This window comes from Rhipicephalus microplus, chromosome 6 (genome assembly GCF_043290135.1).
Source record: "Rhipicephalus microplus isolate Deutch F79 chromosome 6, USDA_Rmic, whole genome shotgun sequence".
NCBI lineage: Eukaryota > Metazoa > Arthropoda > Arachnida > Ixodida > Ixodidae > Rhipicephalus > Rhipicephalus microplus.
The window spans coordinates 30,252,426-30,280,188 of record NC_134705.1 but is presented as its reverse complement, the minus strand read 5'-3'; the positions used below and the strand labels follow the sequence as shown (position 1 = coordinate 30,280,188).

General features: G+C 47.6%; 1 protein-coding gene across 1 annotated transcript in view; it reads left to right on the top strand.

Annotated features, from left to right (window-relative positions):
- Cda5 (Chitin deacetylase-like 5) overlaps positions 1-26,660 on the top strand; it is a 282,099-nt gene extending 255,439 nt beyond the window's left edge. Inside the window, exon 8 of the mRNA XM_037419214.2 lies at positions 21,046-26,660. Coding sequence (XP_037275111.1) covers positions 21,046-21,235 — 190 coding nt within the window. The 3' untranslated portion in view covers positions 21,236-26,660. The remainder of the gene's footprint in view (positions 1-21,045) is intronic.
- Positions 26,661-27,763: the final 1,103 nt, after the last annotated feature.

Sequence of the window (27,763 nt, the reverse complement as noted above, 5' to 3'; positions counted from 1 at the left end):
CTCAGCAAATTACTGCTGCTGTGATCCGAAATGTCAAGGCCTGAATCCAGACTAGTCCTAAATTGTTTAGGCGAGCTAGTCCCGTAAAAGGGGTGGGTGGGCCTTCCAAAGTTTACCGCAATATTTAGTAGGAAGGTACTGAAGACGTTTCTCTGGTTCCTGCTCTTCAGGCAGTGGAGAGCCAGCCAGTTTCTAATAGTGCTAATCACGGCGCAGGACCTATGCAGAAGGGAACCAATTAAAACACGAACCACTGTCAATCGTACAACAGAATTGCAGGGGCTTCATTTATCGCGCTAAGTGCACTCATTTTTGTCTCAGAAACATTACTATATCTCACAGCTATCTTAGCTTTACAAGAACCAGGGCTTCAGACAAAATTGCCGGGTTTAATACATTTCAGCGAGATTCATCTACTTGCAACCTTGTGCAAAGCATACACTGCACAAGAGGTAGACTCGACCTGCAGGTAGCATATTCATACATCATGGTCACAGTGTTACGCTTGCGATGCTCTGACCCACAACTACATAAACTTAACGTCTATTGTTCGCCTAAGCTAAAACATCACTTTTGCGGACATCTTCAGCCGGACGCTGAAGATAGCTGGCCAGGATTTCTAACTCATTCTTGGGGACTTCATTACTACCAGCAGGATGTGGGGTTACAATAGGGTGGAGGTTCGTAGTAGGAAGCTAGCGGAGCTCATTTTCACGTTAGGCATAACGCTCCAGACTTACCCAGCATAACCAGCACGCATAGAAAAATCTGTGACTCGGGACACTTGCCCTGATCTCACGCCTTCCAAACACATACAACACACTGAATGGTACAACACCGAAGCAACGTTAGGCAGTGATCATTGCATCCTTAACATCTTGATTCGCACCTGGCACATAAAACAGCTATCGAATTAGGCAAAAGTGCCAGACTAGACTGATTTGCGTATGTCCCTACCAAGGACCAGTCTTATCAATGACGGATGTAGCTCATAGGCTCAAAATCCTATAACAGCACTCAAAAACATGAAAAACACGTAGAGATTACGAAGGACTTCCCAGTGGTGGATAATAGTTTACTCCATCTCTGGGAAGCTCGCCGCAGGTTCACGGAAAGATGGAAACGATGAGAGCACAACAAAACGCTGAAAATACGTATAATAAATCTGACCCAACAGGCTGCCGAATATGCCTCTCCGTTAGCTGATTGCAACTGTATCGATCGTTGCAACCTGTCGGGGAAGAACACATAGAAGCTCTTCCGCAGCCTGATAGATCCCGCTCAATCGCGGGGAGAAACACAGAAACACTTGAAACGTTTACAGGCACAACAACACAACTGGCAGAGGCGTTAAGGAACAAGTATCTCTGCACAAAACAGGACCCTCGAGGTCATAAATATCTCTATGCAGGCAGAGATAGCGAAGAGATGGGTGAGCCGTTCCACCTCTACTAGCTAAAGGCGACCTTAGCCGAAATGAAGAGACGTGCTGCCCCCAGTCGAAACAAGGTTACAGTGAAACTGCTGGCCAACCTCCCTCATCTAGAGTATGAGGCCCTTCTTACTTACATCATTGCAATATGGAAAGGATAGACGCCTGTGCTACTCGATTAGAAAACATCACTTGTCACTTTCATTCCGAAAGCAGTGAGTGAAACTAATACGGACACCTTGAGACCTATCTCGCTCACAACGTTCATGGGCAAACTAATGGAGGCCATGATGCGTGATAAGCTCTCCTAATATTTGGAATATCCTAACACATTTGTGGACACGATGTTCGGCCTCCATCCACAAGAGGTATTCGCTACAAGTCGCCACAAGACATATTCTTACAACTCAGTCATGACATATTACAACCAACAGAGCACCCTCACAACGACAACGTTGTTCTAGCATTAAATCGAAAGGGCGCCTTCGACAGCATAAAACACGGCACTATATTGGCACATCTCAGTGAGACTCATTGACGGATCGAGTAGCACTCATCAGAATCCAAGACTATGAATATGGAGCTTACGGATTGGGTACTAGGGGGACGCCACAAGGCGCTGCGCTTTCCCCTTTACTGTTTAACCTTGCGATGATACACCTTCCGGTTCAGCTAAGGGGGTGAGAAGGTGTGTAGCCCGCGCTGTACGCCAACGACATCACCATCTGGGCCACAGAAGGAAGCATTGGGTGTATGGAGGAAAGCCTGCAAGCAGCCGCTCACGTGGTGGATTGTTACGCATAGCACTGCGGACTCCAGTGTGCACCAAACACGTCAGAAGTTTTGCATCTTAGGCTATCGCCTAAAGACACCACAAAACTGCGTCTCTCTTAGGCTAGTGACCCGATACGTGAGGCTGAAGAGATTCGAATCCTCGGACTCTTCATCCACTATCAAAAGAGAGTCGACACAACACTACAAAAGCTTCGCAAGGTTGGGGACCAAGTGGGCCAAATGGTCCGACGCGTCTCCACAAGAGCAGGGGATTACGAAGTAAGCATGCTGTACAACTAGCCCATGCCTTCGTAATTAGCCGTATTTTATTCTCGGTCCCCTATCTCTACTTTCAGAAGCATGATGCAGAGAAAGTCGAAGCAATCATCCGCAAACTGATTACTTGGCCTACCTGTCGCAGCTTATAACGCGAGACTTCTTGTGCTGGGAGTAGCGAACACCTTTGAAGAGCCCAATGAAGTTCACCTCACGAACCAATACAAACATCTAACACAGACATAGTCGGGACGGCATCTGCTGGACCGGCTTCACTTGAAACACGACTTTCACGCTCAGGAGCGGGTCCAAGTGCCCGAACTCTCGAGACGCGCCGTCAGAATTCGATCCCCCTCCGCACAAAGATGAATAAAGAAGACCATAGTGGTCGTCGCCAGGTGAGGGCGGACGCCTCCTTGCAACATCACTAAGGCAATAAACACGGATTTTTTTACGTGGAGTTCGCTGGTCCTGACTGCAAATGGGTGGTATACGGCAGCGGTAATTTACGAGGAAAAGAAACTAGATGGGCTCACTTTCAAAGCTCCTGGCTCAACACAAGCGGGAGATGTAGTTATTCCCTACCTGCCTCCGACCATTGGTCTCGATTTATCATATTAGATTCACGTGGGGCATGTCGAAATTATGAAGCTAGTTACACCACACCACTAGCGCAAAGAATTTCGAAGAACTATGACAACCAGGCAATCGACCCTACCTCTTGTCGCCTAGTCTGGACTCCAGGCCACGAGGGCCTAATGAGAATGAAGCCGCGAACAAGCGCTGGCCCGAGCACTCGTTCACAGGGCATCCCGTTTAGATCCTGAGTACCTGCAGCCCGAAGGCGGATATCTTCTGACATTCAAAGATATTACGACCTATTACAGGGATCAGCATCGTCAATACCCGCCTCCTGTAAAGGGGCTGGAGAAGGCTAATGCATGCATCTTGCTGAGACTTTTCATTAATATTTCATTGTGCCCGGTAATCATGCAATATTTTGATTCCTCCTTCACTGGCAAGTGCCAATACTGTGGGAAGGTGGCTGACACCTGCCACATCATTTGGGCTTGTCAGCTCAACTCATCTCTTTCCCCCAACCTAACCCAACCAGAGATAAGTGGGAGGCGACCCTGCTGGGTTGCTCGGACCTTCAAACTCAAAGGGCGCTATTCCAGAGGGCTAGGCTAGTGAGTCTCACCGATGGGGTCCCGGAATAAAGACTCCACCCACTAGGAAGCTTCTAAAGGGCTGCGCCTCTCGTTTTTTTTAAATAAATGCTTTCACTCACTCCTTCACTTTTTAGCATAAGCGTCACGCCTATGCTTGTGTTTGCAGACTCGTGCACGAGCACTGCGAACGCTAGTTCGACCGACACGATCGAGTGCCAGATAATAATTTGTTTTCTCTCAGTGGAGAGATATGGAATATTTGATAAATTAGTAATAAACGATCGGTGCGCTTTAGTGCTGCAACTGAGATCTCACGTAGGTTTTCGGCTCCTACGCTAACAATGTTTATTGTTTTTGACACTGAACAGAAGTCTCCCACTGGCACTACATAGGAAGACAAAATAATCTATATATATATATATATGATTCAAAAAAGAAATTTTGTGGGTCCGGTGCAAATATAATTAAGAATAAAGGAGCACACTTACGAAAATTTGATAATTGTTTACTCATATATGTATATATATATATATATATATATATATATATATATATATATATATATATATATATATATATATATATCATCAGAGACCTCCGAGACCTCGAGACCCTCCGGTGTTTTCCGGCCTTCGCAACGAAGACGTCGAAGAATGGCTGGACAGTTATGATCGAACCAGCGTTTGTAATTATTGGGACGAGGCGCACAAACTGCGCTACGTTCCTTTTTACCTCGATGGCGTCGCTAAAACCTGGTATTACAACCATGAGAACGACTTCTCCAATTGGTCGGCCTTCACTGGGCATCTCCGTCAGGTATTTGGCACGTCTGCAAGTTGTTCTGTAGTAGCGAAACCGAAACTCGCAACCCGCATCCAGGGGGACGACGAATCGTATACGTCCTACATTGAAGATATTCTGGCTCTCTGTCGCCGAGCACAAAATGACATGACGGAGGCCGATCGCATCCGACATTACTGAAAGGTATCAACTCTGTGGTCTTCAATGCTCTCGTGATCCAGAATCCGACTACCGTCCGGGACGTCATCACTACATGCCAACGCCTGGACGCGCTTCATTCCATGCGCGTTCCACACGCCTTCTGCGACGCTCGCTTTACCAAAGTGCATATATTGCGGGCTCTTATCCGCACAATTGTGAGAGAAGAACTTCACGGCCTTATTCCAGGCAACCATACCGTTGCGTCTGTCCACACACATCCTCCCAACCTGCGAGAGATAATCAAGGACGAACTGGCATCAATGACAAGCGCTGCACATGCCCCGTCTCCTGCGCGCTTCCCAGTGCCTTCGTACGCAGAAGTTGCATCCCGGGCCCCTGCACCAGTTCCAACCGCGCCTGCGGACGTCGGATGTGACCATGTGGCTGCGATGACAACACAAGCGCCAAGGCCACGCCACTATTCTACATGGCGTCCTCCCCGCCGCATCTGCTTCTACTGTGGCATAAGGGGTCATATATCCCGTTTCTGCCGCCGCCGTCAGCAGGATGAACGACGTGGTTACTCCGCTTACGAGAGAGACTATGCTCCGAGACCCCATGAATACGATCCCGCACCGTATCCATCCTCCTCCCGTCAGTCGCCCTCCCCTCCACGGTCTCATGCTGGTCCTCATCCTTCTCGTTCATGTCGCCGCCGTTCTCCGTCACCGTTTCGGCGTACGTCATCACCCCTGCGTCCCGCTCCGATCTCTCTGGACTCGGAAAACTAGAAGGTGCAGTTTTCGGAGGGGAAACTGCTTGTTGTCGGAACGTTACAACTCCTCCATCTCGTCCAGCTAATTTACCGCCTGTTTGTGTGAAAGGTGTTTTTTGTTGACGCCCTTATAGACACTGGAGCCGCAATTTCGGTAATTGATCGTGAATTGTGTTTTCGCCTGCGTAAAGTGCAAACTCCTTATGCCGGTACCATGTTATGCGGCGCTAATGACAGTCCAATTCGCCCGACCGGGTTGTGCACTGCTCGTGTTCTCTTCGATGGAATCCGTCATCACATGCAATTGACTGTGCTGTCTTCGTGCGCTCATCAGATAATCTTCGGCTGGGACTTCTTGTCAGCGGCGTCTGCTGTAATTTCGTGTGGTCAGCCCCTCATTCGTATTACGGACACTGAGCTTTCTTCTGCTGCCGACCTTTCGTCGCCCAACCTTGTGACAGCTGCGGATTTCCTCCTGCCTCCCGGACAAGAACGTGTCCTTACGATCAAGTCACGAGACATTCTAGATGGTGACGCTGTGGTTGTTCCTCGCCAGCGCTGCATTTTTCGAGGGATCATCATCGCATCTTGTTTAGTGCGGTTCTCCCGTGGTTATGGAAGCATCACGGCCTGCAACAGGACGCCAGAACCACTTGTTTTGCCAGAGGGGACCACTGTTGGCAGCATTACCGAAGAAGCACCGCTTTTTGTCGTCACTGGTTCATCTGCTTCGTCATTCTCAAAGTGTATGCCAGCGGAAAATGCATTTCCTGCTCTCAAGGCCACTTTGTGTGAACATCTCAACCCAACGCAAACTGATGCCTTGATAGCGTTATTAATGAAGCACAAAACTTGCTTTGACGTTTGTTCCGAAGGTCTGGGTCAAACAACAGTGACCGCCCATCGTATCGACACCGACGGATCCCGTGTGATTCTCCGCCGCCCTTACCGTGTGTCGGCTTCTGAACGCAAGCTTATAGAAGAACAAGTCAACGACATGCTCGCGCGCAACGTCATCAGGCCTTCGACAAGCGCATGGTCTTCTCCTGTCGTACTAGTGAAAAAAAAGGACGGCTCGGTACGGTTTTGCATTGATTACAGATCACTCAACAAAATCACTCGTAAGGACTTCTACCCAATGCCTCGCATTGACGACGCTCTTGATACTTTACAAGGTGCCGTGTACTTTTCAAGTCTCGACTTGCGCTCCGGTTATTGGCAGATTACAATGCACGAGTCTGATCAAGAGAAGGCTGCGTTTGCTACGCCAGATGGGCTCTTTGAATTCAATGTGATGCCTTTCGGCCTGTGTAATGCCCCAGCCACATTCGAACGAATGATAGACACGGTACTGCGGGGATTAAAATGGAAGACCTGCCTTTGCTACCTGGACGGCATTGTCATCTTTTCGTCCAGCTTCTCACAGCACCTGGAACGGCTAGACGAAGTCCTCACGTGTTTAGCTAAGGCCGGTCTCCAGCTCAACACTAAGAAGTGTCGGTTTGCCAGTCACAGCATCAAGGTATTAGCTCACGTCGTCAGTAAACACGGCGTTGAGCCCGATCCCGACAAGGTCGCCGCGGTACTGCACTTTTCTACACCAACCACACAGAAAGACCTCCGCAGCTTCCTTGGCTTAGCGTCGTATTTCCGCCGCTTTGTACGTGATTTCGCTACTATTGCGGCTCCTCTGCACAAACTTCTGACCACGAGCGCACCCTTTGTCTGGTCGGATGACTGCGAAGCCGCTTTTCACACCCTCAAGCGATGCCTCACATCACGGCCAGTGCTTCGCCATTTCGACCCTGCAGCACATACTGTGCTACACACTGATGCAAGTGGACTTGGCATCGGTGCTGTCCTTTTTCAGCGGAACCACGCTTCCGAAGAACAAGTCGTGGCCTACGCGAGCCGTACTCTGTCACCTGCTGGGCGAAACTACAGCATCACTGAGCAAGAATGTCTCGCCATCGTGTGGTCCATACAAAAGTTTCGTCCTACAGCCGGCATTTCACAATAGTGACTGACCATCATGCTCTGTGTTGGTTATCGTCTCTCAAAAATTTGTCGGGACGCCTTGGCCGTTGGGTACTACGATTGCAAGAGTATGACTACAGCGTCACATGTAGGTCGGGCCGAGAGCACCAAGATGCCGACGCTTTGTCCCGTTGCCCGCTCTCGCAAAGCGCAGAAGTGTCACCTTCCATCTGTTCGTCACCGCCCGCCAAAGTGACCAAACAGACGGCTGCTGCTTCGAAAGAGTTAGTTGCCTCGGCGGACCTTCTTTCGTTCACAGATCTCGCCTCGCTCCAACATGCCGATACCTACTGCCGCACAATCATCGATCGGCTCACTGGCTTATCGCGTGCTCCAAACAGCTGCCTAAGACGACAACTTGCCCGTTTCAAACTTCAAGAGGGAACATTATGTCGGCAAATTTACCATCCTCTCGGTAACCAATGGGTTCCCGTCATTCCTCGCTCACTTCGTCTGGAAGTTCTACAAGCGTTTCATGACGATGCGACAGCTGGCCACTTAGGGTTTCATAAGACCTACGACCGCCTCAAGACTCGCTGCTTTTGGCCTGGCCTCTCCACTTCAGTCGCCAAATACGTCGCTTCCTGCGCGTCATGCCAGCACCGAAAACGTACCACGTCTCTTCCCGCGGGGCCATTGCAACCACTGCCGTGCCCGTCCACTCCCTTTGAATTTGTGGGCATATACTTATACGGACCTCTTCCGCTTACGCCAGCCGGTCACCGTTGGATTGTTACTGCCGTAGACCACCTTACTCGCTACGTGGAGACAGCAGCTCTTTCATCTGGTGCTACCTCAGAAGTAGCCAATTTTTTTCCTTCGCGCCATTATTTTACGACATGGCGCACCGCGTGTGCTCCTTGGTGACCGTGGCAAGACATTTCTTTCACATGTCCTTGCTGAAGGCTTACAGGCCTCTAACACCATCCACAAGACCACATCAGCGTATCACCCAGAAACTAATGGTCTGACTGAGCGTTTTCACCGAACCTTGCCCGACATGATCTTTATGTACGTGCAACCGGATCACAAAAACTGGGACACTATACTTCCTTTCGTCACGTTCGCATATAACACTGCCATACAGCGTACGACGAATTTCAGTCATTTTTTTCTCGTGTATGGCCGTGTACCGACTTTTGTTCTGGACACCACCTTTTTGTCCACATCTTCCAATTCATCTTCATCCCTCCCGGAAGAGTTCGCCGCTCGCGTCGCCCGCTGCCGTGAAATCGCCCGCGCCAACACTGCTACCATTCAGGACAAGAGAAAAAGCGACCTTGATGCGAAGCGTCGAGTTGTTGTGTTCCGCCCAGACGACGAAGTCCTTTTGTGGACACCTGTTCGTGTACCTGGGATCTACGAAAAATTCCTTCACCGGTATCTCGGTCCATACACCGTCCTGGAACGAACATCTGAAGTGAACTATCGCGTTGCTCCTGTCAACGCGGCTCTTGAACACCGTCGCCGCCACACTGAGATCACCCACGTCTCTCGACTGAAACGATATATTCGGCGTCCCAACCATTTCTAACTTGCTGCCCTCTTTCGCGAAGGGGGGAAAATAGTGTAAGCGCTGACTATGTACTTCATCTTCATCTGTATGACCAAACCATTGTAGTGATCATCATCGTATGTCAGGCGGGCTGTCTCTCTGACTCGTGCGTCTGGATTAAAAAGATAACCTGGTTGCTGCCGTATCGGACGTGGTCTCATAATATATATATATATATATATATATATATATATATATATATATATATATATATATATATATATATATATATTGTCACGTGATCACAGAACGACCACAACGCCTGTTCACAGGAGCAGCACTGGACGTCGAACCGAACCGAACGTTAGAGCACGAGCACACACCAACCGTCCTCTTCTTCTTTCACACCATGGCACATACTCGCATTGGCATGGCTAAACCTCGTTTCATGCCTGTGGCATTACCCCCCCCTTCGAAAAAAAAAAGTACTACCCCGATGACCAATGCCGATTAAAAGTTAAGGTAGTCTCGTAAACGCACAAAGACGCGTGATGAAGCAGTGTCAGGTGGCTCGGGGGTAGTGTGGCTTCATCCGTGACACATGAACAATGTCGGCCTGCTGGGAACATCGAGATCGCTGAGCTGTGTCTTCAAGCAGAATTTCGTAGTTGACATCGGTGAGGCGCCGTAGTACTCTATAAGGACCGAAGTAGCGGTGAAGTAACTTTTCCGAGTGGCCCTTTTTGCGAACGGGGATCCACAGCCAGACTAGATCACCGGGTTGGTAAATGACATGGCGATGACGGGAGTTGTACCTCTGCGAGTCGATTCGTTGTTGTTTTCGGATCCGCTTGAGTGCAAGCTGGCGGGCCGCGTCGGCGAGCCGGATAAAGTCGTTCACATCAGTAGTAATATCAGTCGTGTCAGGCAACAGCATGGCATCAAGCATCGTAATTGCTTCTCGGCCGTGAAACAACCGGAATGGAGTGAAACCCGTAGTCTCTTGAACCGCAGTGTTGTAAGCGAACGTTACATATGGCAAAATTGCATCCCAGTTCTTGTGATTACGGTCGACGTACATAGATAGCATGTCAGCGAGCGTCTTGTTTAATCTCTCCGTCAGACCGTTGGTTTGTGGATGGTATGTGGTTGTTTTGCGATGAGCTGTTCCACTAAGTCTCGTGACGTCTTGCATCAATTGGGCTGTAAAGGCTGTTCCACGGTCAGTGATAAGAACTGTTGGCGCTCCATGGCGGAGGACGATGTTGTTGATAAAAAAATACGCAACCTCATTGGCGGTGCCTCGTTGTAGGGCTTTCGTTTCGCAGTACCTCGTTAAATAGTCAGTAGCGACTACGATCCAGCGGTTGCCATCATGTGACTTCGGGAAGGGCCCAAGCAAGTCCATGCCGATTCGTTCAAACGGTTGTGACGGGGGCGCAACAGGCTGTAATAAACCAGCAGGGCGCACAGGTGGGGCTTTACGGCGCTGGCAATGATTGCATGTTTTAACGTAATGCTTGACATCCTGGGTGAGCTTTGGCCAGTAGTAGCGAGTCCGAATCCGGGCAAGGGTACGTGCGAATCCTAGGTGGCCGGAGGAAGGCTCGTCGTGGCAGGCAGATAAAATGTCAGCACGTAGCCCTGGTGGAACGACGAGGAGGTACTCAGTCGCATAAGGTTCGAAGTTCTTTTTGTAGACGATGTCGTTGCGGAGACAAAATGACCCTGAACGTGCAAATGCCGATGGTGGACTCGAGCTGCGACCTTGAAGGTATTTGATAAGTTGTTGGATCTCTGAAGCATTCCACTGTTGTTGGGCCAAGTCAGATTCACTGACTGCACAAAGAAAATGGCTATCGGTATCATCGTCCTTCGATGTCGTCGCGAGGGGTGCGCGCGAAAGGCAATCAGCATCAGTGTGCCTGCGGCCCGACTTGTAGACGACTGTAACCTCAAATTCTTGAAGGCGTAAGCTCCACCTCGCGAGGCGCCCTGAGGGGTCCTTGAGATTGGCCAGCCAACAGAGGGCATGATGGTCCGTAACTACTCTGAATGGACGGCCATACAGATACGGTCGGAACTTTGTTATCGCCCAAATAACAGCAAGACATTCCTTCTCCGTGGTCGAGTAGTTAGTTTCCGCAGATGACAAAATGCGGCTAGCATAAGCGATGGGACGTTCAGCGCCGTCTTGCCACTGGACGAGTACTGCACCAAGACCGATGTTGCTTGCGTCAGTGTGAACTTCGGTGGTGGCATCTTCATCAAAGTGCCCTAGTAAGGGTTCACTCTGAAGGCACTGCTGAAGCTGGGAAAAAGCGGCTCTCTGCTCTGGACCCCACACAAAAGGAGTATCCTCCTTCGTTAAACGGGTAAGGGGTTCAGCGATGTTGGCAAAGCTCTGGACAAAGCGCCTGTAGTAGGCGCAGAGACCCAAAAACCGGCGCAAATCCCGTTTGTTCGAAGGTGGAGGAAATGCAGCAACAGCCATGGTCTTTTCTGGGTCTGGTCTAATGCCATCGTGACTGATAAGGTGGCCGAGGAACTTAAGTTCTTCGTAGCCGAAATGACACTTCTCCGGTTTTAGAGATAGGCCTGCGGATCGAATAGCGACGAAGACGGACTGAAGTCGTTGTAAATGTTGCTCAAATGTTTTGGAAAAAACAACGACGTCGTCTAAATACACGAGGCAGGATTCCCACTTCAGACCGGACAGGACGGTGTCCATCATCCTTTGGAACGTTGCCGGTGCAGAGCACAATCCAAAGGGTAACACTTTGAATTCGTAGAGGCCATCGGGAGTTATGAATGCTGTTTTTTCCCTGTCACGTTCATCGACCTCGATCTGCCAGTAGCCGCTGCGTAAATCCATTGAGGAAAAATATCGGGCATGTCGAAGTCGATCCAGTGAGTCATCTATGAGTCATCTAACCTCCCTGTCCTTCCTCATTTATTCCTCCTCCTCCTCCATCTATGCGTGGGAGAGGGTAGACGTCTCTCTTCGTCACTTTGTTGAGCTTCCGGTAATCGACGCAAAATCGAAGAGTGCCGTCTTTCTTTTTAACAAGTACGACGGGTGACGCCCATGGACTGTTCGAGGGTTGGATGACGTCGTCGTCGAGCATCTGTTTCACTTGAAAACGTATTGCCTCTTGTTCTTTTTGCGACACGCGGTAGGCGTGCTGTCGTACAGGCCGTTCGGTAGGGTCCGTTATAATGCGGTGCTTCACGGTTGGGGTCTGCTTGATTTTGGAGGTGGACGCAAAGCAATCACTATACGTACGTAAAATCATGCGTATCTGCTGTTGCTGCGCACAGGATAGCTGGCAATTCACGTCAACCGTACTGGCTATATCAGTGTTACCTTCGGCAGCAGTGGCAATCGGAGCAATAGTGGAACATTCTGCGTCATCGATGGCTTCAAAGTTCGCGATTGCTGTTCGCTTTGCCAAGTGTTGGTACTGGCCGCCGAAATTCGTGATCAGAAGCTGAGTCCTCCGATGCTTCAGTTTGACGATAGCACGCGCGACACAAATCTGCCGAGCCAAGAGCACCGAGAGGTTAGTTTCCGCGATGCCACTACTCTTGTTGTCGCAGTCGCTCTCAACCGTTACCAACATACTGGCTCGCGGCGGCAGTGCGATGGTGTCGTCAGCAATTCGAAGTGTTGTGGTCGGCGCAACTGCATCTTTTCGTGGGGCTGTATGGTCGTTAGCTAACGTTATGAGCAGGTCGCGAAGGTTAATAATGGCTCCATGCTCGCGGAGAAAATCCATTCCGAGAATCAGGTTTTGGGAGCATTCGCGCAACACAACGAAGGAAACAATGTACGTCGACTCACGAATTCGGAGGCGGGCAGTGCACATTCCTAGCGGTGTCAATAAGTGACCTCCCGCAGTCCGGAGGTTGGTTCCATGTCCCCAAGGTGTCGTTACCTTTCTTAGCTGTGCAGCGAGGTCAGCGCTTATAACAGAATAATCGGCACCCGTATCTACCAGAGCGGTCTGCGGGTGGTTGTCGACAAGAACAGAGATACGAGCAGAGACCTGTTTGTCGTCGATGGCACACGTCGGTGAAAGAATGTCGTCGGATGTCGGCAGGGAAATCGGGGGAGGGTCTTGTAACGGTCGATCAACAGCGGCCTCACCCCCAGAGGTCGCTGTTCTTAGTTTCCCCGGCGCGGGCTTGTGGATCTAGGTGATCTTCCTGCAAGGACGTCCGCAAAGGTTGATTGTTGACCAGGTGACGTGGAACGCCGTCGAGATGGTGAGCGGGATTGGCGACGCGGAAGGGTTGAGGGTCGTTGGCTTGCCAAGTATTCGGCGATAGCACGGGGCCGCTCACCATCTCTGGGTCGACGAGCATCCGGACGAAAGCCGGGAAGACCCATGTGCCTGTAGGCGCACTCACGGTAGATGTGACCTGGTTCACCACAGTGATAACATAGAGGCCGGTTGTCGGGAGCACGCCATACACTGGATTTCCGTGTAAGGGGTGGGTTGCCGTACTGCGGTGGTCCCGAGTAGAACGACGGTGCCGTCTGCAGGGTGGACGGACGGGACGGATAGCCAACAGCCGGTGCAGGAGTACGCAGTGCTTCCGCGTACGTTAATAGCGGAGCTTCGGCTGGACGCGGGGCCGTCATGGGTTGGACTTCGGCTGCACGCAGAGTCGTCATGGGGTGCACCAGCTGCCGGACCTCTTCGCGAACGACATCCGTTAAAGCAGCAACATGGGGCGGAGAAGACACCACGTGCAGCTTTTGCAGCTCCTCGCGCACAATACTGCGCACGAGCTCCGTCAGGTCTTTTGCAGTCGTGACGTCAGGTGTTTGTAGGGCCGACGACACTGACGAAAGACTGCCAGGACGTTCATACTGGTACGAACGCTGCCTTAGCATTCTCTCCATTGTCGTGGCTTCGCGAAGGAAATCCTCTACAGTGCCGGGAGGGTTCCGCACTAGTCCCGCGAACAGCTGCTCCTTCACTCCCCGCATTAGGAGGCGCACCTTCTTTTCTTCCGTCATTGGAGAGTCGGCTCGCCTGAACAGCCGCGTCATGTCCTCAACGAACATAGCAACACTCTCGTTCGGACGCTGATTCCGGGAATTGAGGAGCCGTTCCGCTTGCTCCTTTCGGTCAGAGCTTCGGAAGGTATTTCGCAACTGGTTGCAAAACTCTGGCCAGGTTGTCATAGTGGCTTCATGGTTTTCGAACCAAGTGCGCGCAGAGTCCTCGAGATAAAAGTAGACGTACCGAAGCTTTCGCTGCTCGTTCCACTCGTTGACGCTGCCGCAACGGTTGTAGTCGTCGAGCCAGTCGTCGACGTCCTCATAAGGGTCACCGTGGAACGGATTTGGAGTACGCGGAACGTTGAAGAACCATGGAAGAGGCAGCGTTGATGTTTCTTGGGTTTGCGTTCCCGCACTAGCCATAGTACTGCCGAGTTGAGGAAATGGTCTGAATTCAGGAGGTAGGCCTAGCTGTCGCCTGCTACGCCGTAGGTCAGCTGGTTCTTCCAAGTCGCGGCTAGTGTCGGGACCTTGCTGCTGATTGCAGTGCATACAACACTACCCAGCACCTCCACCAGAAAATGTCACGTGATCACAGAACGACCACAACGCCTGTTCACAGGAGCAGCACTGGACGTCGAGCCGAACCGAACGTTAGAGCACGAGCACACACCAACCGTCCTCTTCTTCTTTCACACCATGGCACATACTCGCATTGGCATGGCTAAACCTCGTTTCATGCCTGTGGCAATATATATATATATATATATATATATATATATATATATATATATATATATATATATATATATATATATATATGTGTGTGTGTGTGTGTGTGTGTGTGTGTATATAAATATATATATTGCGTGATATTCCTTGGTGCATATTCTGAAATGAAGTGGTCAGTGTTTGCAGTGTTTTACTTTGAAATAGTGCGGATGCAATGTATATGTACGGGCTCCGCGCCCTATTGAGTTCGTTATTCAGTGCTGATTAAGTTGTAATAACCAGAAAATATACTCCCCAAGAGCAGGGTCACTGTCTTTTTTTTTTCATTCGTTTAGACAGTTCAACTGTTACTCCCCGTTGAGCATTCTACGAGGTCAACAGTTACACCAATTAGATTAAGTGCTAGTGACTAACAGTTGAGACTTTAAAAAAGTGTACCTTTCGCAATTAGCCTGAACTTGGTCCAAACTCTGTGGTAGCCTATTTAGTCTCCTAAAGGACCACGCAACTTTAGTCATTTTCGGCTTGGAGTGTTGGGTGGGCGCACAGACAACAAAGCAGACACACCCAGAGCAGGGTGTATCCTTCATTTTCGGGTGCACTGGCATGCACCTAACATGGCTTTTGCACCTTCGTGATTCTAGAGTTCGCCTTATGACGGAGCTGCAGAACATTTGGCTGCAACACACTCAAGTCTCAAGAAATGTGCCGTTTTCTTGCTGCCTCGTCAATTTTTTTCCCTATAGAACTACAACTAGCGATCGTAGAGAGTAACAGAGCACTCAATCCTTGATTTGGATGTAGTCTCCGCTGCTGTATGGACCCACCAGCAGCATCCAGGGGTAATCAACCCCTTTCATAAGTAGTGTCGCCAGCCTTCTTCTAGAAAGATTGAATATGCCCAAGCACCGCTATCGACTCAAGTCATTCGCATAGGCAATGGTAGTTTACGGGTGGTACTAGAGCTTGTAGTCGTACGCTACAAATATCAACACGTGACAAATCTCGGGCACAAGACTGCCTGTAACCATAATCAATAGCAGACGTTTATGGCACGGAACAGTTTCTAACTATTGCCCTTTAGGGACTGTAGAAGTTCGAACACGAAGAGAACAGCCTCATTGTCTTGGTTACTGCTATTCGTGAATCGATAGTCTTGACGTTAAACAAGACACGCCAGTGCCTTCCATTTGCACAGCGCTTCGCATCAAGAGAGAGAGAGGGGGGTCTTTTTTTTTACAGGGAGTGGTTAGCCTGAGCAATAGAATGTTCTATTCCATCCGAGAAATAACGCTGGCGTCACTGCTATCGCGGTGATGTGACGTCACGGCAAGGATTAGCCCGCTTTTCTGCAACTTTTCGCCCTTTTCTGCACCCACTCTTTAGCAACACAGTGATAATTACTTCTCAATTTCGCGATGCAAATCTTTCAAGGTACCAAGTCGAAAGTTCCAGACCTAGTGACAGTTAATTATGCTCTAGAAAGTGTTGATAATGCAGCTTAGGATAGCCCCGCCACGGTGGTCTAGTGGCTAAGGTACTCGGCTGCTGACCCGCAGGTCGAGGGATCGAATCCCGGCTGTGGTGGCTGCATTTCCAATGGAGGCGGAAATGTTGTAGGCCCGTGTACTCAGATTCGGGTGCACGTTAAAGAACCCCAGGTGGTCAAAATTTTCGGAGTCATCCACTACGGCGTCTCTCATAATCAAATGGTGGTTTTGGGACGTTAAACCCCACAAATCAATCAATCAATTAGCTTAGAATTGACAAACTCCTATCCAAACGGGAGATTCACTGTAAAAATTGTGATGCAGGCCAGCAAGAAGTTCATTGTTTTCACTGTGTACTCCAACAAACAAGTGCTGTGGAAAATGCTAAGTTGTTTTAACTTCAATGCAAGTAGGCATACAGTGCTGCGTTAAAACATGTGCGCCGAAATATTAAAAATTAGATTTTTACATCTTCAACTCATTAACTCCGTTCTAATTTAACATGTATGTTATGACTGCTTCTGCAAGGAATCTAGGTGATTTGATAGAACTGTACTTTCTCCAACAGGAGACTTCACGGGAATCTGTCATAAGTTATCACTGAACATATTGCGGATGTTACACAAAATTGTATGGCTGCACACAGAACAATATCGAAAATGCTCAGATCTCCGTCAGATCCTATTTGCAGATTTTTTCTCAATAGTCACCGGGGATTACGTAATCGTAAACCCTAATTTACGTCAAATCAATCTACGGTGGCGTCACAAGTGGTAATGCTCACTTCAGGTGCGACCACCGCAGATATCGTTTTTTTTTCAAATAAACGCCACGGCCTAAATGAAGGTTTTCGATGGCGCACTCAGCTATTGATGTGGCCAGCGTAATTTTCAACATCATTCGCCTTACAGAGGCTACGGATGGTCTCACACGTCATGTCTACATACAGGTTGTTGCTGAAGGGTGTTTACTGAAAGGATAACCAATTTACGAGGTGGCTATCTAAAGTGGCACTTGTGTAGACTGCCCGATAACACAACCTGACAGCTTTAGGGCTTTCCGCACTTGACCTCAACCACACCTAACCACAGTAATTTCAGTGCAATAAAGTACCGAAATCATTACGAGAAAAACATGACACGAAGATTCCACGTAAGATCGAACAAAGCATGGCCAGCCAACTTCTTAAATTTTTTTCAAAGTTTCATATATTGTTGCGTAATGAGTGCAAAAAGACCCGCAATTGGTTTTGCCGGCAATTTGTTTTTCGAGGCGCAGTAAATCAATAATGACAAAAAGGTGGTGTGTCACGTGTACCTGCTCTACTGTTTTTTTTTTTTACTTTGGCGGTGAATCACACAAAATATATTATAGCTATCTACTTCAAATTTGTTTTGGTAAGCATATGCATGTTTTTGCTTACGTTCAGTTGTTTCTCCCTTCCCTACGTAACGCAGATATTGTAAAAATCTCAATGTGAACGCAAAAAACGCTATTCTGCCTACTTTGCAAGCTTTTATTTCAAAAATTGCTTGCGACAAAGTGGTGAAGATTCCTCAATGTTTTTCAGCATACTTAGTTTTAAAACTGGCAAAGCTTTTAATAATACCACTTATCAATAAAAAAAATCGCGCTAACTCAAGAAAACAGCATGCAAGGGAAATTTCTGACGACCATTTAAAAAAACTCATTTTTGATGTATCCCGAGCTTTCCCTACTTATTCTCTTGAACATAGACTTTCGCAATCAATAAAAGCATGTTATATACAATATTATGGTTTCACTTGTACTTACTGCGCGTAAAATAATTACCTTGCGCAAGGATAGGCAATTGCAGATAGGACTTCCTGCCCGCTAAGTATGGAATGCAGGCCTATACTTCAGTTTCTCAAACGGCAAGCAGCAATGAAATAGCTTTCGGCTGTACTGGGGACGCCAATTTCGAAATAGTTTGTTCACGGGAGCAGCCTTGAGTGCGGGATTACTGAGCGAGCAATTGCAGAGTCTGGCATGTTCCGATGAGGGGAGTGCTCTGGAGAGATTCTAACGTATCTCTGCAGTAGCTCGACGTCACTGATCCTCGGGACCTTCAGCACCAGCCTCTATTTTTCTCCTGGTTCTGTAGAAAAACCAGCTCCGTTGACAACATAGCACGGTATAGCACGTTCAGTGCTATTGCTCAATATATAATTCTCGCACATAGCAGTGACACAATTCTACCGCACTTGTGTATCTCTGCAGTTGCTTGACGTCACTAACCCTAGGGGCCTTCAGCACTACCTCTATTTTTCTCGGGTTGGATTGAAAACCAGCTTCGTTGACAATGTGGCCTGGGTAGAAAGGAATTGGCATCGCATTGATTGATTGATTTATATGTGGAGTTTAACGTCCCGAAACCATCATATATATGTTTAAGAGAGATGCCATAGTGGAGCAACTTGCGTCAGGATAGTTAACCTTTCCTGGCTTTAATTGAAACACACCCAGACGCAGATTTCGACCCATATTCGCTAAGTCGTCTTGGTAATTTTGTTGTCGGCTGCTAAAGCATCGCCAAGATACGCAAGATGACAGCAGCAATATGACAAGAACGCATACTTGCGACGTGCCTTGAGAAAGCTGGTCCTATTGCAGTTACTTTATATGGTCTCGATAAAGCATTTGAAGGTACTCAGGCCAAGTTCATTTCACATAAGTTTCATTGCCTGCCAGGTGAAATTTATTCATAAAGCTTATGCCTGCAAATGTGTACCCCGTTACCACTGTGCTGTTTTCCACCCAAGTCATAGGTTGTGCGGAGGAACAAATTTGCAGAGCATCCCTCAGAATGTTTTTATAATTTTTCCCAGGCTGTTGTTGGGTATGGGTACTGTGAAGTGGCGTTGCCGAAAGGTAGCGAAGACCAACTGATATCACGGTGGGCAAGGGGGCACTCGCTTAGTCGGTGTTCCGTCGTACCAAGTGCTGCAGACGTCGGCAACCTTGCGTAATGCACCAACGCGTTTTCCTTATTGCCCTTGAGTATCAACGCAATGTTTGGGTTGGCTGGTTGATGTGAATCCGTAGTGGTTATTTTCTAGCGCGAAGCGACACCACAGCACTAAGCACTACTCTCCATTGACATCATTTATCGCACCCCTCCACTTGTATACGAACCAACCAGGAGGACCTGCGTAGTGCAGATTGAACTCCACGCTGTATATCAGTCAGGCTGATGTGTTAATGAGTGTCTTAAGTAATGCGTACCGACTGGAATTGGCTCCCATTCAGCTCAATCCCAAAAAAAGCGCATTTATGAAGCCTATACTGACCATTTTCTGAAGAAGCACCGTGGCACCACCACCCGGTAATTATGGGAAACCTTCTTCATTCAGTCGTTGGATTTACACTGCATTACTGTGCTTTCCTTATTCTTATTTGCACTGAATAGTCTATTCTGATACCACGAGTGTGATCGGATGTTCAAGCTGTGGTGGTGTACAATGCGCTCGTCCTTCTGGTCCGTACAAGAAATGAAGTGACGCAATAAATGATGTCAGTTCAGAGTGGTACTTTGTCCTGTGGTCTTTGTTGTGGTGTCATTTCGGGCTAGTAAATATACATTCTGGAACCTGGAGTATCGTCGGCCATGGTAGCACATAGTCTCTGCTCCCTTGTGGAGCAAGCGTGAGGGTCGTTCAGGCGGTGCCAGTTCCAGTAGAATAGGTCAGGTGCTTTGTGGACACTGCTTTTGAGGATGGCTTTTCAACAACATCGCCAAAAAAACGCTTTTGCGTTAGAAAGGAGCAAATGACGACAATATCTTAGTTCTGTCTTCTTTTGAGAGCCACGAGCCCAGCGCCCCGCCACGGTGGTCTAGTGGCTAAGGTACTCGGCTGCTGACCCGCAGGTCGTGGGATCGAATCCCGGCTGTGGCGGCTGCATTTCCGATGGAGGCGGAAATGTCGTAGGCCCGTGTACTCAGATTTGGGTGCACGTTAAAGAACCCCAGGTGGTCGAAATTTCCGGAGCCCTCCACTCCAGCGTCTCTCATAATCAAATGGTGGTTTTGGGACGTTAAACCCCACAAATCAATCAAATCACGAGCCCAGCACAAATACAACTTGCATCGCAGGTGAAAATCACAAGTGAAATACAACTTGCATCACAGACATGTTTTCCCGGTCTGTCATTCTCGATGTGCACCCCTTGTGTACGTGTAAACTTTGGCGGTGTGCATACAGCTAATCGAAAAAGCAGTGAGTCGTGATATCATGGCACTCCTGACCATGTCAACGCACTCCCAGCGTGAAAAAAAAACACTGGACAAATTATACAGTGACAGGGCACCTAAACAGTCTGAACTTGTAAATAAACGTGTTCAGGTGTTTAGGACGATGCAAGGAATGCGTTATGGCCTTCTAGGTGTGTTAGGTGGGTGGCCGTATTGAACCTACTTCGTTGGAACGAAGTAGCAGTTCATACACGGCAACCAAGATGTGTGTCCAAAAGCAGATCTCTAGCTGCGGGCTCCATTAATTGTAGTGAAGCATATTTCTTAGTTTGCAGAGTTGCTTTGTGACGTCGACATGACGTTGCAAAAGCACCAGAAACAGGGGGTGCTCTACCTCCCGCCAACCAGCGGTAATCGCTGCGTTTTCTACATCTAATCTTAAAAGTTATATCACCTCTTAATGTGACATTTGAATTTGTTGTTCCGATGACAAAACAGCAGTTGTGTGCCTGAGCCGACGTTGTCTTGAAGGCAACCTCGAAGAAGCCTTCAAGAAGACTGGTCGAAACGTCGGCTTGGGCACACATCTCTATTTGCAGAATCTTTTCGTGGATTCTTACAGAAGCATAGTGATCTTCTCACTTGTACTAGTTTATTTGAAGTTTTCTCTTTCCGCTTCTAATTACTTTGCAGGATCAACACATTCGAGCCATGGCAGTGCGCACCCAAGGGCGACCGGCCGGAGCCATGCCACAGGCCGACCGTATGCAACGTCCCCTACCAAGGTGGCCTGCGCTACATGAAGACGTGCCAGCCGTGCCCCGACGTTTACCCTTGGGTCGGAAACACCGGATTTGGCAGCAAAGGGGCGCGGCGCAAGTGATCACTCGTGAAATAATCCAGTATTCTTTTATAGGCAAATCGACGGAATGCACAAATTGTTGTCAACAGAAACGTTGGCTGAGAAAGTGGAGTGTAATAATTGCGTCTTCAAGTAAGAAGTTTCTTAACGGATGTTAGTGCTGTTTTTAAAGTAATTTTAAGACCATGGGTCGTGTCATAGTCATAATAACAACAAATTGCGGCTTTGTTTTTGCGCCAGAAACAATTGTGGCTACGTTTTTGCGCCAGAAACCGTATGCCAGCAACGACGTCTTTCACTTCTTGGGCGAATCCCGCTGACTCAGTTCAGCGAGCTTCAATGACAAAGTGAACTGGTTGAAACTTAGAAAAGCAGTGCCATTCATATTTGTTGACAGGTGGAACACGCATAAGAGCCCCACCAAAGGGTTAATCTCACTTGAAACTACGCATGCGCATGTGCAAAGTGTACGCTCGAGAGAGATGTCCAAGCTCGCTGTAAATGCAAGGGTGTGGAACTACAGGTATAGTTTCTGACACTTGCCTTCAGTAAGCAGGTCTCTTAACTAAAATTGTTCTGTTGCAAAACATACAGTTAGTTAACTACTACCTCTGCATTTTTCATGAAAGGGAAAAGCATTGTACTAGTAGTTCGGCAGACAACATACTCAGTTAAGCAGCAAAAACTGTTGATGATGTAGCGGCGATGAAACAGAGACGTGAGATGACAACCGCTACAATGACAACACACGCTGTCGGATTTTCTTCGTAAGATACATCACACTGCTTTGTCATGTTTCTGTGTCCATAACGTTAAAATGGAGTTTAAAAAAAGACTAGAATGTAAAAAGAATATTACGCACTTTTGTCTTATATTTAGCGTGATTCATTTATTTATTCAAAATCAAATGGCGCATCTCTCACTATCAATTGAGACGTGACTACGCGGTGACCGCACAGAACACATACACTTTTATATTTCTTTATGACACATTCAAGCAATCTATGCGGAATCCCTTTTGAAGAAATGATGAATTGTTATGCCGCTAATCAGGCAGCAACAGACTGCAACCACGAACGAGCAGACAGCAAAAGATGAAATAAGAGAGGTAAAACTTCCAATGAAATGGGTACTGCTGTACCCTAGCCTCTGCGACCTCCAGCACTAAATTGCCCTCTTCTAGCGTAGCAAACATGCGTTTAACACGCGACCACAACAAGTCCATCTTAAATAAAAAGTATACCCACAGCGAGCAGACCAAGTTACCTTTCCGATTTTGTAGGTATTTTGGCACCTATAGAGAACACAGACGGAACACTAACACAACGCCCGCAAAAGCCACCGCTTAGTGGCGCTTGTGAATGTTTTGTGCTCTTTGTGGCATTTTTTTCGCGTCTTTTAAAATGATGTATTTTAAACCATACTAATTGACACAGCTTGCATTGTTTTTGTTTTTAGCTTCCATGATTCCCTTTTCATCACAGATGAATATGTTCAAACTCGTCGTCTTGGTGCAAAAACAAAACTGAAAGCACGCATGTTTTCTTTATCTTCCACAAAGTTTACACGAAAAGTTGTTTGAGAAAATTGAGGTCTCGTATTGGATGCGTAACGAAATATACGATAATTTGCCTCTGCTGGAATGCCGATAAGTTCTAGCTTACTTTTCGCAATAGTTACCTTTAGTTCCCCGATGTTTTGTGTGTTGTGACAGCACTTGGGGTCGCGGTCTGGTTGCTGCTACCGGACCTATAGATACTGTGTTCGCTGTCTGCCTTTCGAGAAAAGACACACGCCCTACGCACTTATGGCACGTTCTGTGGTCGTCATATGAAACGACCACCCACTACAATACTTGTAGTAATAAAAGAAAGCAGAGATGGGTATGGGGATTACGCGCTCAATTGTAGACGTAGTCAGCGCTGCGCGCGTTCACGGTTGTGAATCTTTGGCGTTGCCATTGTGAATTGTTTTTTTAAATGAATGTATGTTTTGTTACATTTGAAGTACTGTTAATTTATACTCTGGAAAGTTTATTTATAAACGTGTTTCCATTCCAGCTAGTATTCGCCAACAATGAAGTGCGTGTTCTCCTCCGGGCGACGTGCCTGCTGAAAGAGCGGCACACTGCTCTCTCGGTTGTGTCCTTCGCACGCACCTTGTCTGGAGCCTTCGTGCAGTTCATGTGGTCCGACTATAAGGAACGTGTTCTTGTGGCCAGGGGTATCACGGCGCTTCACGAGGTCCCGTTTCACTTCCCTCGAATCAGACCCAAAGTTATTTTTTGAGATGGCCGACCACCTACGAAGTGTGGGGTAGTTGAAACGGAAGTGCAACTGATCCACAATTGTATCGGACACGTTCGTATAGATCCATCTTGGTAGGAAGCACATGAAGTTTAGACGAGAACACGAGGCACAAGCTCTTAACTTCAACTAAGCGTTTATTGCAAAACTTCAGAATATAAAGGGGGGAAAGAAAAGAAAAAGAATATCAATTCAAAAGCCAACGTTCCGCGCCATAGAATTCACTATTATCAACTTCAACATACAAAAAGTTTTTTCCGCGTGAGCGAGATCGATGGTGCACTGAAAAGTCATCACGTGTCATTCCCGCTGCCTCAACACGTTCGCAATTTCCAGTCAGGATATAAAACACATGCTCTGTCAGAATACGGCACACAACCAAATTACCATATCCATCACAGTGGGTAGCCAAGTGACAATCTGTTGCTTTTTACACTTCATTGTGATGTCCTTTTACCCTCTAATCTTCTAAAGCTTCTAATTCTAACACCTTGGATTGAATAATTGATCAGAAGCTATTAGGAACAATTGTTCTGGTTTGTGAATGATTATTTTGTAGTTTTGAAATGCGATGTAAACGTTGAAGTGGTGCTCATTGATTCCTTCTAGTGTTTGAGACAGTTTGCAAGCCTCTAAAACTCACAGACTAAATACCATGCGATAACACTCTCAAAGCGCTTGATCTTTCATTAAAATTTCCGTATGGCCACGCTTGTTGACTTTATGAGCCCAGATACAGAAAGCCATTGTTGCCCTTCGCACACACTATCAAGAGGTCTGTCGCACGTATGCGCTTCTTTATTTCCCTAAAAAATTATGTTTCCACTTAATGCAGAAGAACTTCGTGCAACAGTTTGACGACTTGCAGGCAGCACGTTACCCGATACGACTGATTTTGGCTGTCGCGAAATCACTCTATAGGAACCTAAAGAAACAAAATAGGCCGCGTAACGACACTTCTCTGCTGTAGGGTAAAACGATTGTTGTCCCCTATATTCATATCTTGGCACAAAATCTTGAAAAATATTTGCAATAAGCTTCCTGTAAGAGTGGTCACGTATGCTGCAGAGAAACTATCGAATAGTGGAAACTGTCCTGTGCTTGATATCGCAATGTTAAGTATGCCCAGTCCGTTGTTTATAGCGTACGCTTGTCCTGTGGTATTAATGCGAGTGTAAAAGAACGTCACGTTAAATAAAGAAAAAGCTACAGATGGTTGCTTGACTATGCACTGTATTGATTGCGGCTGCGTGCAGTATTTTGACAATACGTGCGTTTTATATTGCGACAGGGATTTGTCAACCCGGTTGATTGTTGAAGCGGTGGAGATGGCACACGATGACATTTTTGAGTGTGTAAGCGAGCCCTCTATCTTGCTGACGTGGAAAGAACTTTGTTTTTTTTATGTGCTGGTTGATAATAACAGATGAGTATTGCATGACAGGACACATGGTTGTTTGTTCTGGCTTTTGTTTCTTTCGCTCCTGTGTGTTCTAACATTCGGCAGTAAGCGCTTTGATGTCAAGCGCTTGTGTCTCTTCTTTCGCCTCCTCGGACAAAAGCTGTGCTCTTGCCTACTTAGATGAATACAACTGATCCGTCGTTTTTCAGAGGCAGAATTGCGTAAAAAAAGGAATTGCCTGCGCCATTTTTGTAGTAATAAATAGAACATAACATCGACAAAGTGCCATTGCCACTGCTTTGTAGTCTTCACTTATAATTCATAACTACGACGTTGAGTAAACAAAAAAAGAGCCACCTTCAAGGCGTACGAAAGGCCGCCAGACAGCTTAACATCGTCTAACAACAGGCGCCAGAGTATAGCCTAATGTATCTGTCCCCCCAACATTGATTTTGTTCGGGGTAGCCCAAAAGTAAGCGGCCTAAGTTGGGAAGTGAACTCTATTTTCTGGCTACGTGCCTGTAGCGTTGGCACGCGTTTTTTTTTCTTAAGGCGGGACCTTGTATTCGCGCCGTGGTGCGCCCGGCCTGTATATAGCAAACCTGGAGTTGTATTCTGCCAGTGGTGGTGAACAGGTAGGCTGTCCGACAGCCGCTGCCTAATTTGCGAAAGCTATGTGTGGAATTGTGACTCGCAAGCAATGAGAGAATCGGCACGGATATTTCTATAAAGACTGCCAAAAAGCGCGAACAACGAAGAGCCCGTGACCCGCGTTGAATGTGCAGGCAGCCCTCGTCGTGGGCTTTTACTTGTCTGGAATTTTTGGCGCTGTAAACAATAAATGGGAATATTTTCGCCCAAAGAATAGGGTGGCGGTGAATTTGACGACAGGATCGCAATGTTGTGGTGCTCTTTTGTATGGAAGCCATTCATAATGTACTGTGCAAAAAAGGGACGGAAACACGAATTTAAAAAAGAAAAAGGACAGAGCTTTTCTGTCTGTCCTTTTTATCTGCTTCGTGTTTCAGGCCCTTTTTTGCGCAATACATTATGGATTAGCACCAACTTGTCCAACGAGCCATTTCTATGGAAACCAACCATATCGTTCACTTTACGGCAGAACGCTACAGATCAACGCGGGTCATTTTCAATCGTTCGAAACAGAACGCTGGCCTATCGGTAAATCGACATTCATGCATTTGCAGTACTTTCTAAAAAGTTAAAAGCGAGACAGCAGGAAAGTAAACAATTGTCAAACGGTGGCCATTTTTTCTTCTTTCACATTTTAAATATTTTTTTCCTTTAGGTTCGTGAAAAGTCGATATTGAACTCTGTCGCGGCAGAAACCTGTTTCACCGTCCCTGGCTCCCGTGGTGCCGTCGTGAGAGCCGCCGCGTGCCGCCGTCTCAGCCGAGAAAGAACTGGCTCCAAAGCGGGCCCCACCGCCGTCCGTGAAGTCACACTTGCTGGGATGGCCGACACACTGGCGGCGTCGCAGGGACGGATGTATCGCTCTCGGCAGCTTACACTGCCCAAAACGGAAGCGTCCACGAGATCTGCCGGGCACGCATGCTTTTCCGACGGCGGTGGGCGAGCGGAGGAGAGCACTTCTTTACGCACCAGCGTGCGGCGCGCGGCGGACTATGTCCATTGTTTTGCTCCTTCCCTTTGTATCCAGGCCTCTGTCGGCTAGCAAATATGTGTACTTAATGTTATAATAAATGAGACTTGAAACATCTGCCTTCACTCACTTCAATGGCACCGATCAGCTGCTGGTGTGCTGGCGCACACCAGCAGCAAACAAGGAAGACTGCTAATTTAATGCACACAATGGCACATTTTCGTAACCCGACGAAAAGCAGGCTAAGAGCAATAAAGACATCATCTAGGCCCCGTTAAAACAGAAAATGCGTTTCAAAACTATGTTTCACCACAGTTGTAAACATCGAGAAAACAGGACAGTTCTGAACGCAGCAAACGTCAAAGTGCCTTCATCGATCATTACCTTGGCGCTTTTTTTCTTTTTGCGCTGTTTGAGCGTTATAAAATTAAAACATATCCCAACACGTGGAAGTTGTGGGAATTGTTTTTTTTAAGGAGCAGCAGCAACAGCACTAACCCCTTCCATCACCCAAAGTTCTAAATTACCGTCGAAATTTATTTTGTATGTATACGGTGAAGTATTGGGCGCGAGGACATACCGTGGCGTCACCATGTGGGCGCATACCTGTAAAGTGCATAGTTAAAGTGCTCTAGAAATTGGTGGTGGGCTGACTGGGGGGGCTGTGCATTGACGCAAGTTTATGTCTTATTTGGTCGACGGCGCCACCCACACCTGCAATATGAGCGGTACGTTGCTGCTGCCCTCCTCAGCGCAGTTAGTTGGCCGGCGCTTCAAGCATGACCTATACTTTTATGCAGCCCCTGTTCGTAGTCTTTTTCGTAGATTTTTTCTTTTGCGTGAGTACATCTTTGCTTTGGCCGTCGTTCTGGCGCATAAAGTATCGCTGAACATGAGCGTGTCGTCAGCGAGCGCAGGAGAGGATATATGCTGTAAACCGCCAGTTTTGTATTGCGGTAGCGATCTGTCACTTAAAAAAAATATCTCGCAGTTGTATTGCATTTAAATAGTTGTACAATTTATGGGATTTTACTTGTCAATACCACTTTCTAATTTTAAACCATGCAGTAGAGGAGGACTCTGGAAATTTCGGCCAGCTTGGGTTATCTAACGGGCGCTGACATCGATTACCTTGAGACAAAACAGAATAATATTTTCATGCTTGCGTTTGTACACGGTAATAGCTTTACCTGAGGTTGTACTCTCAATAAATAAAACAA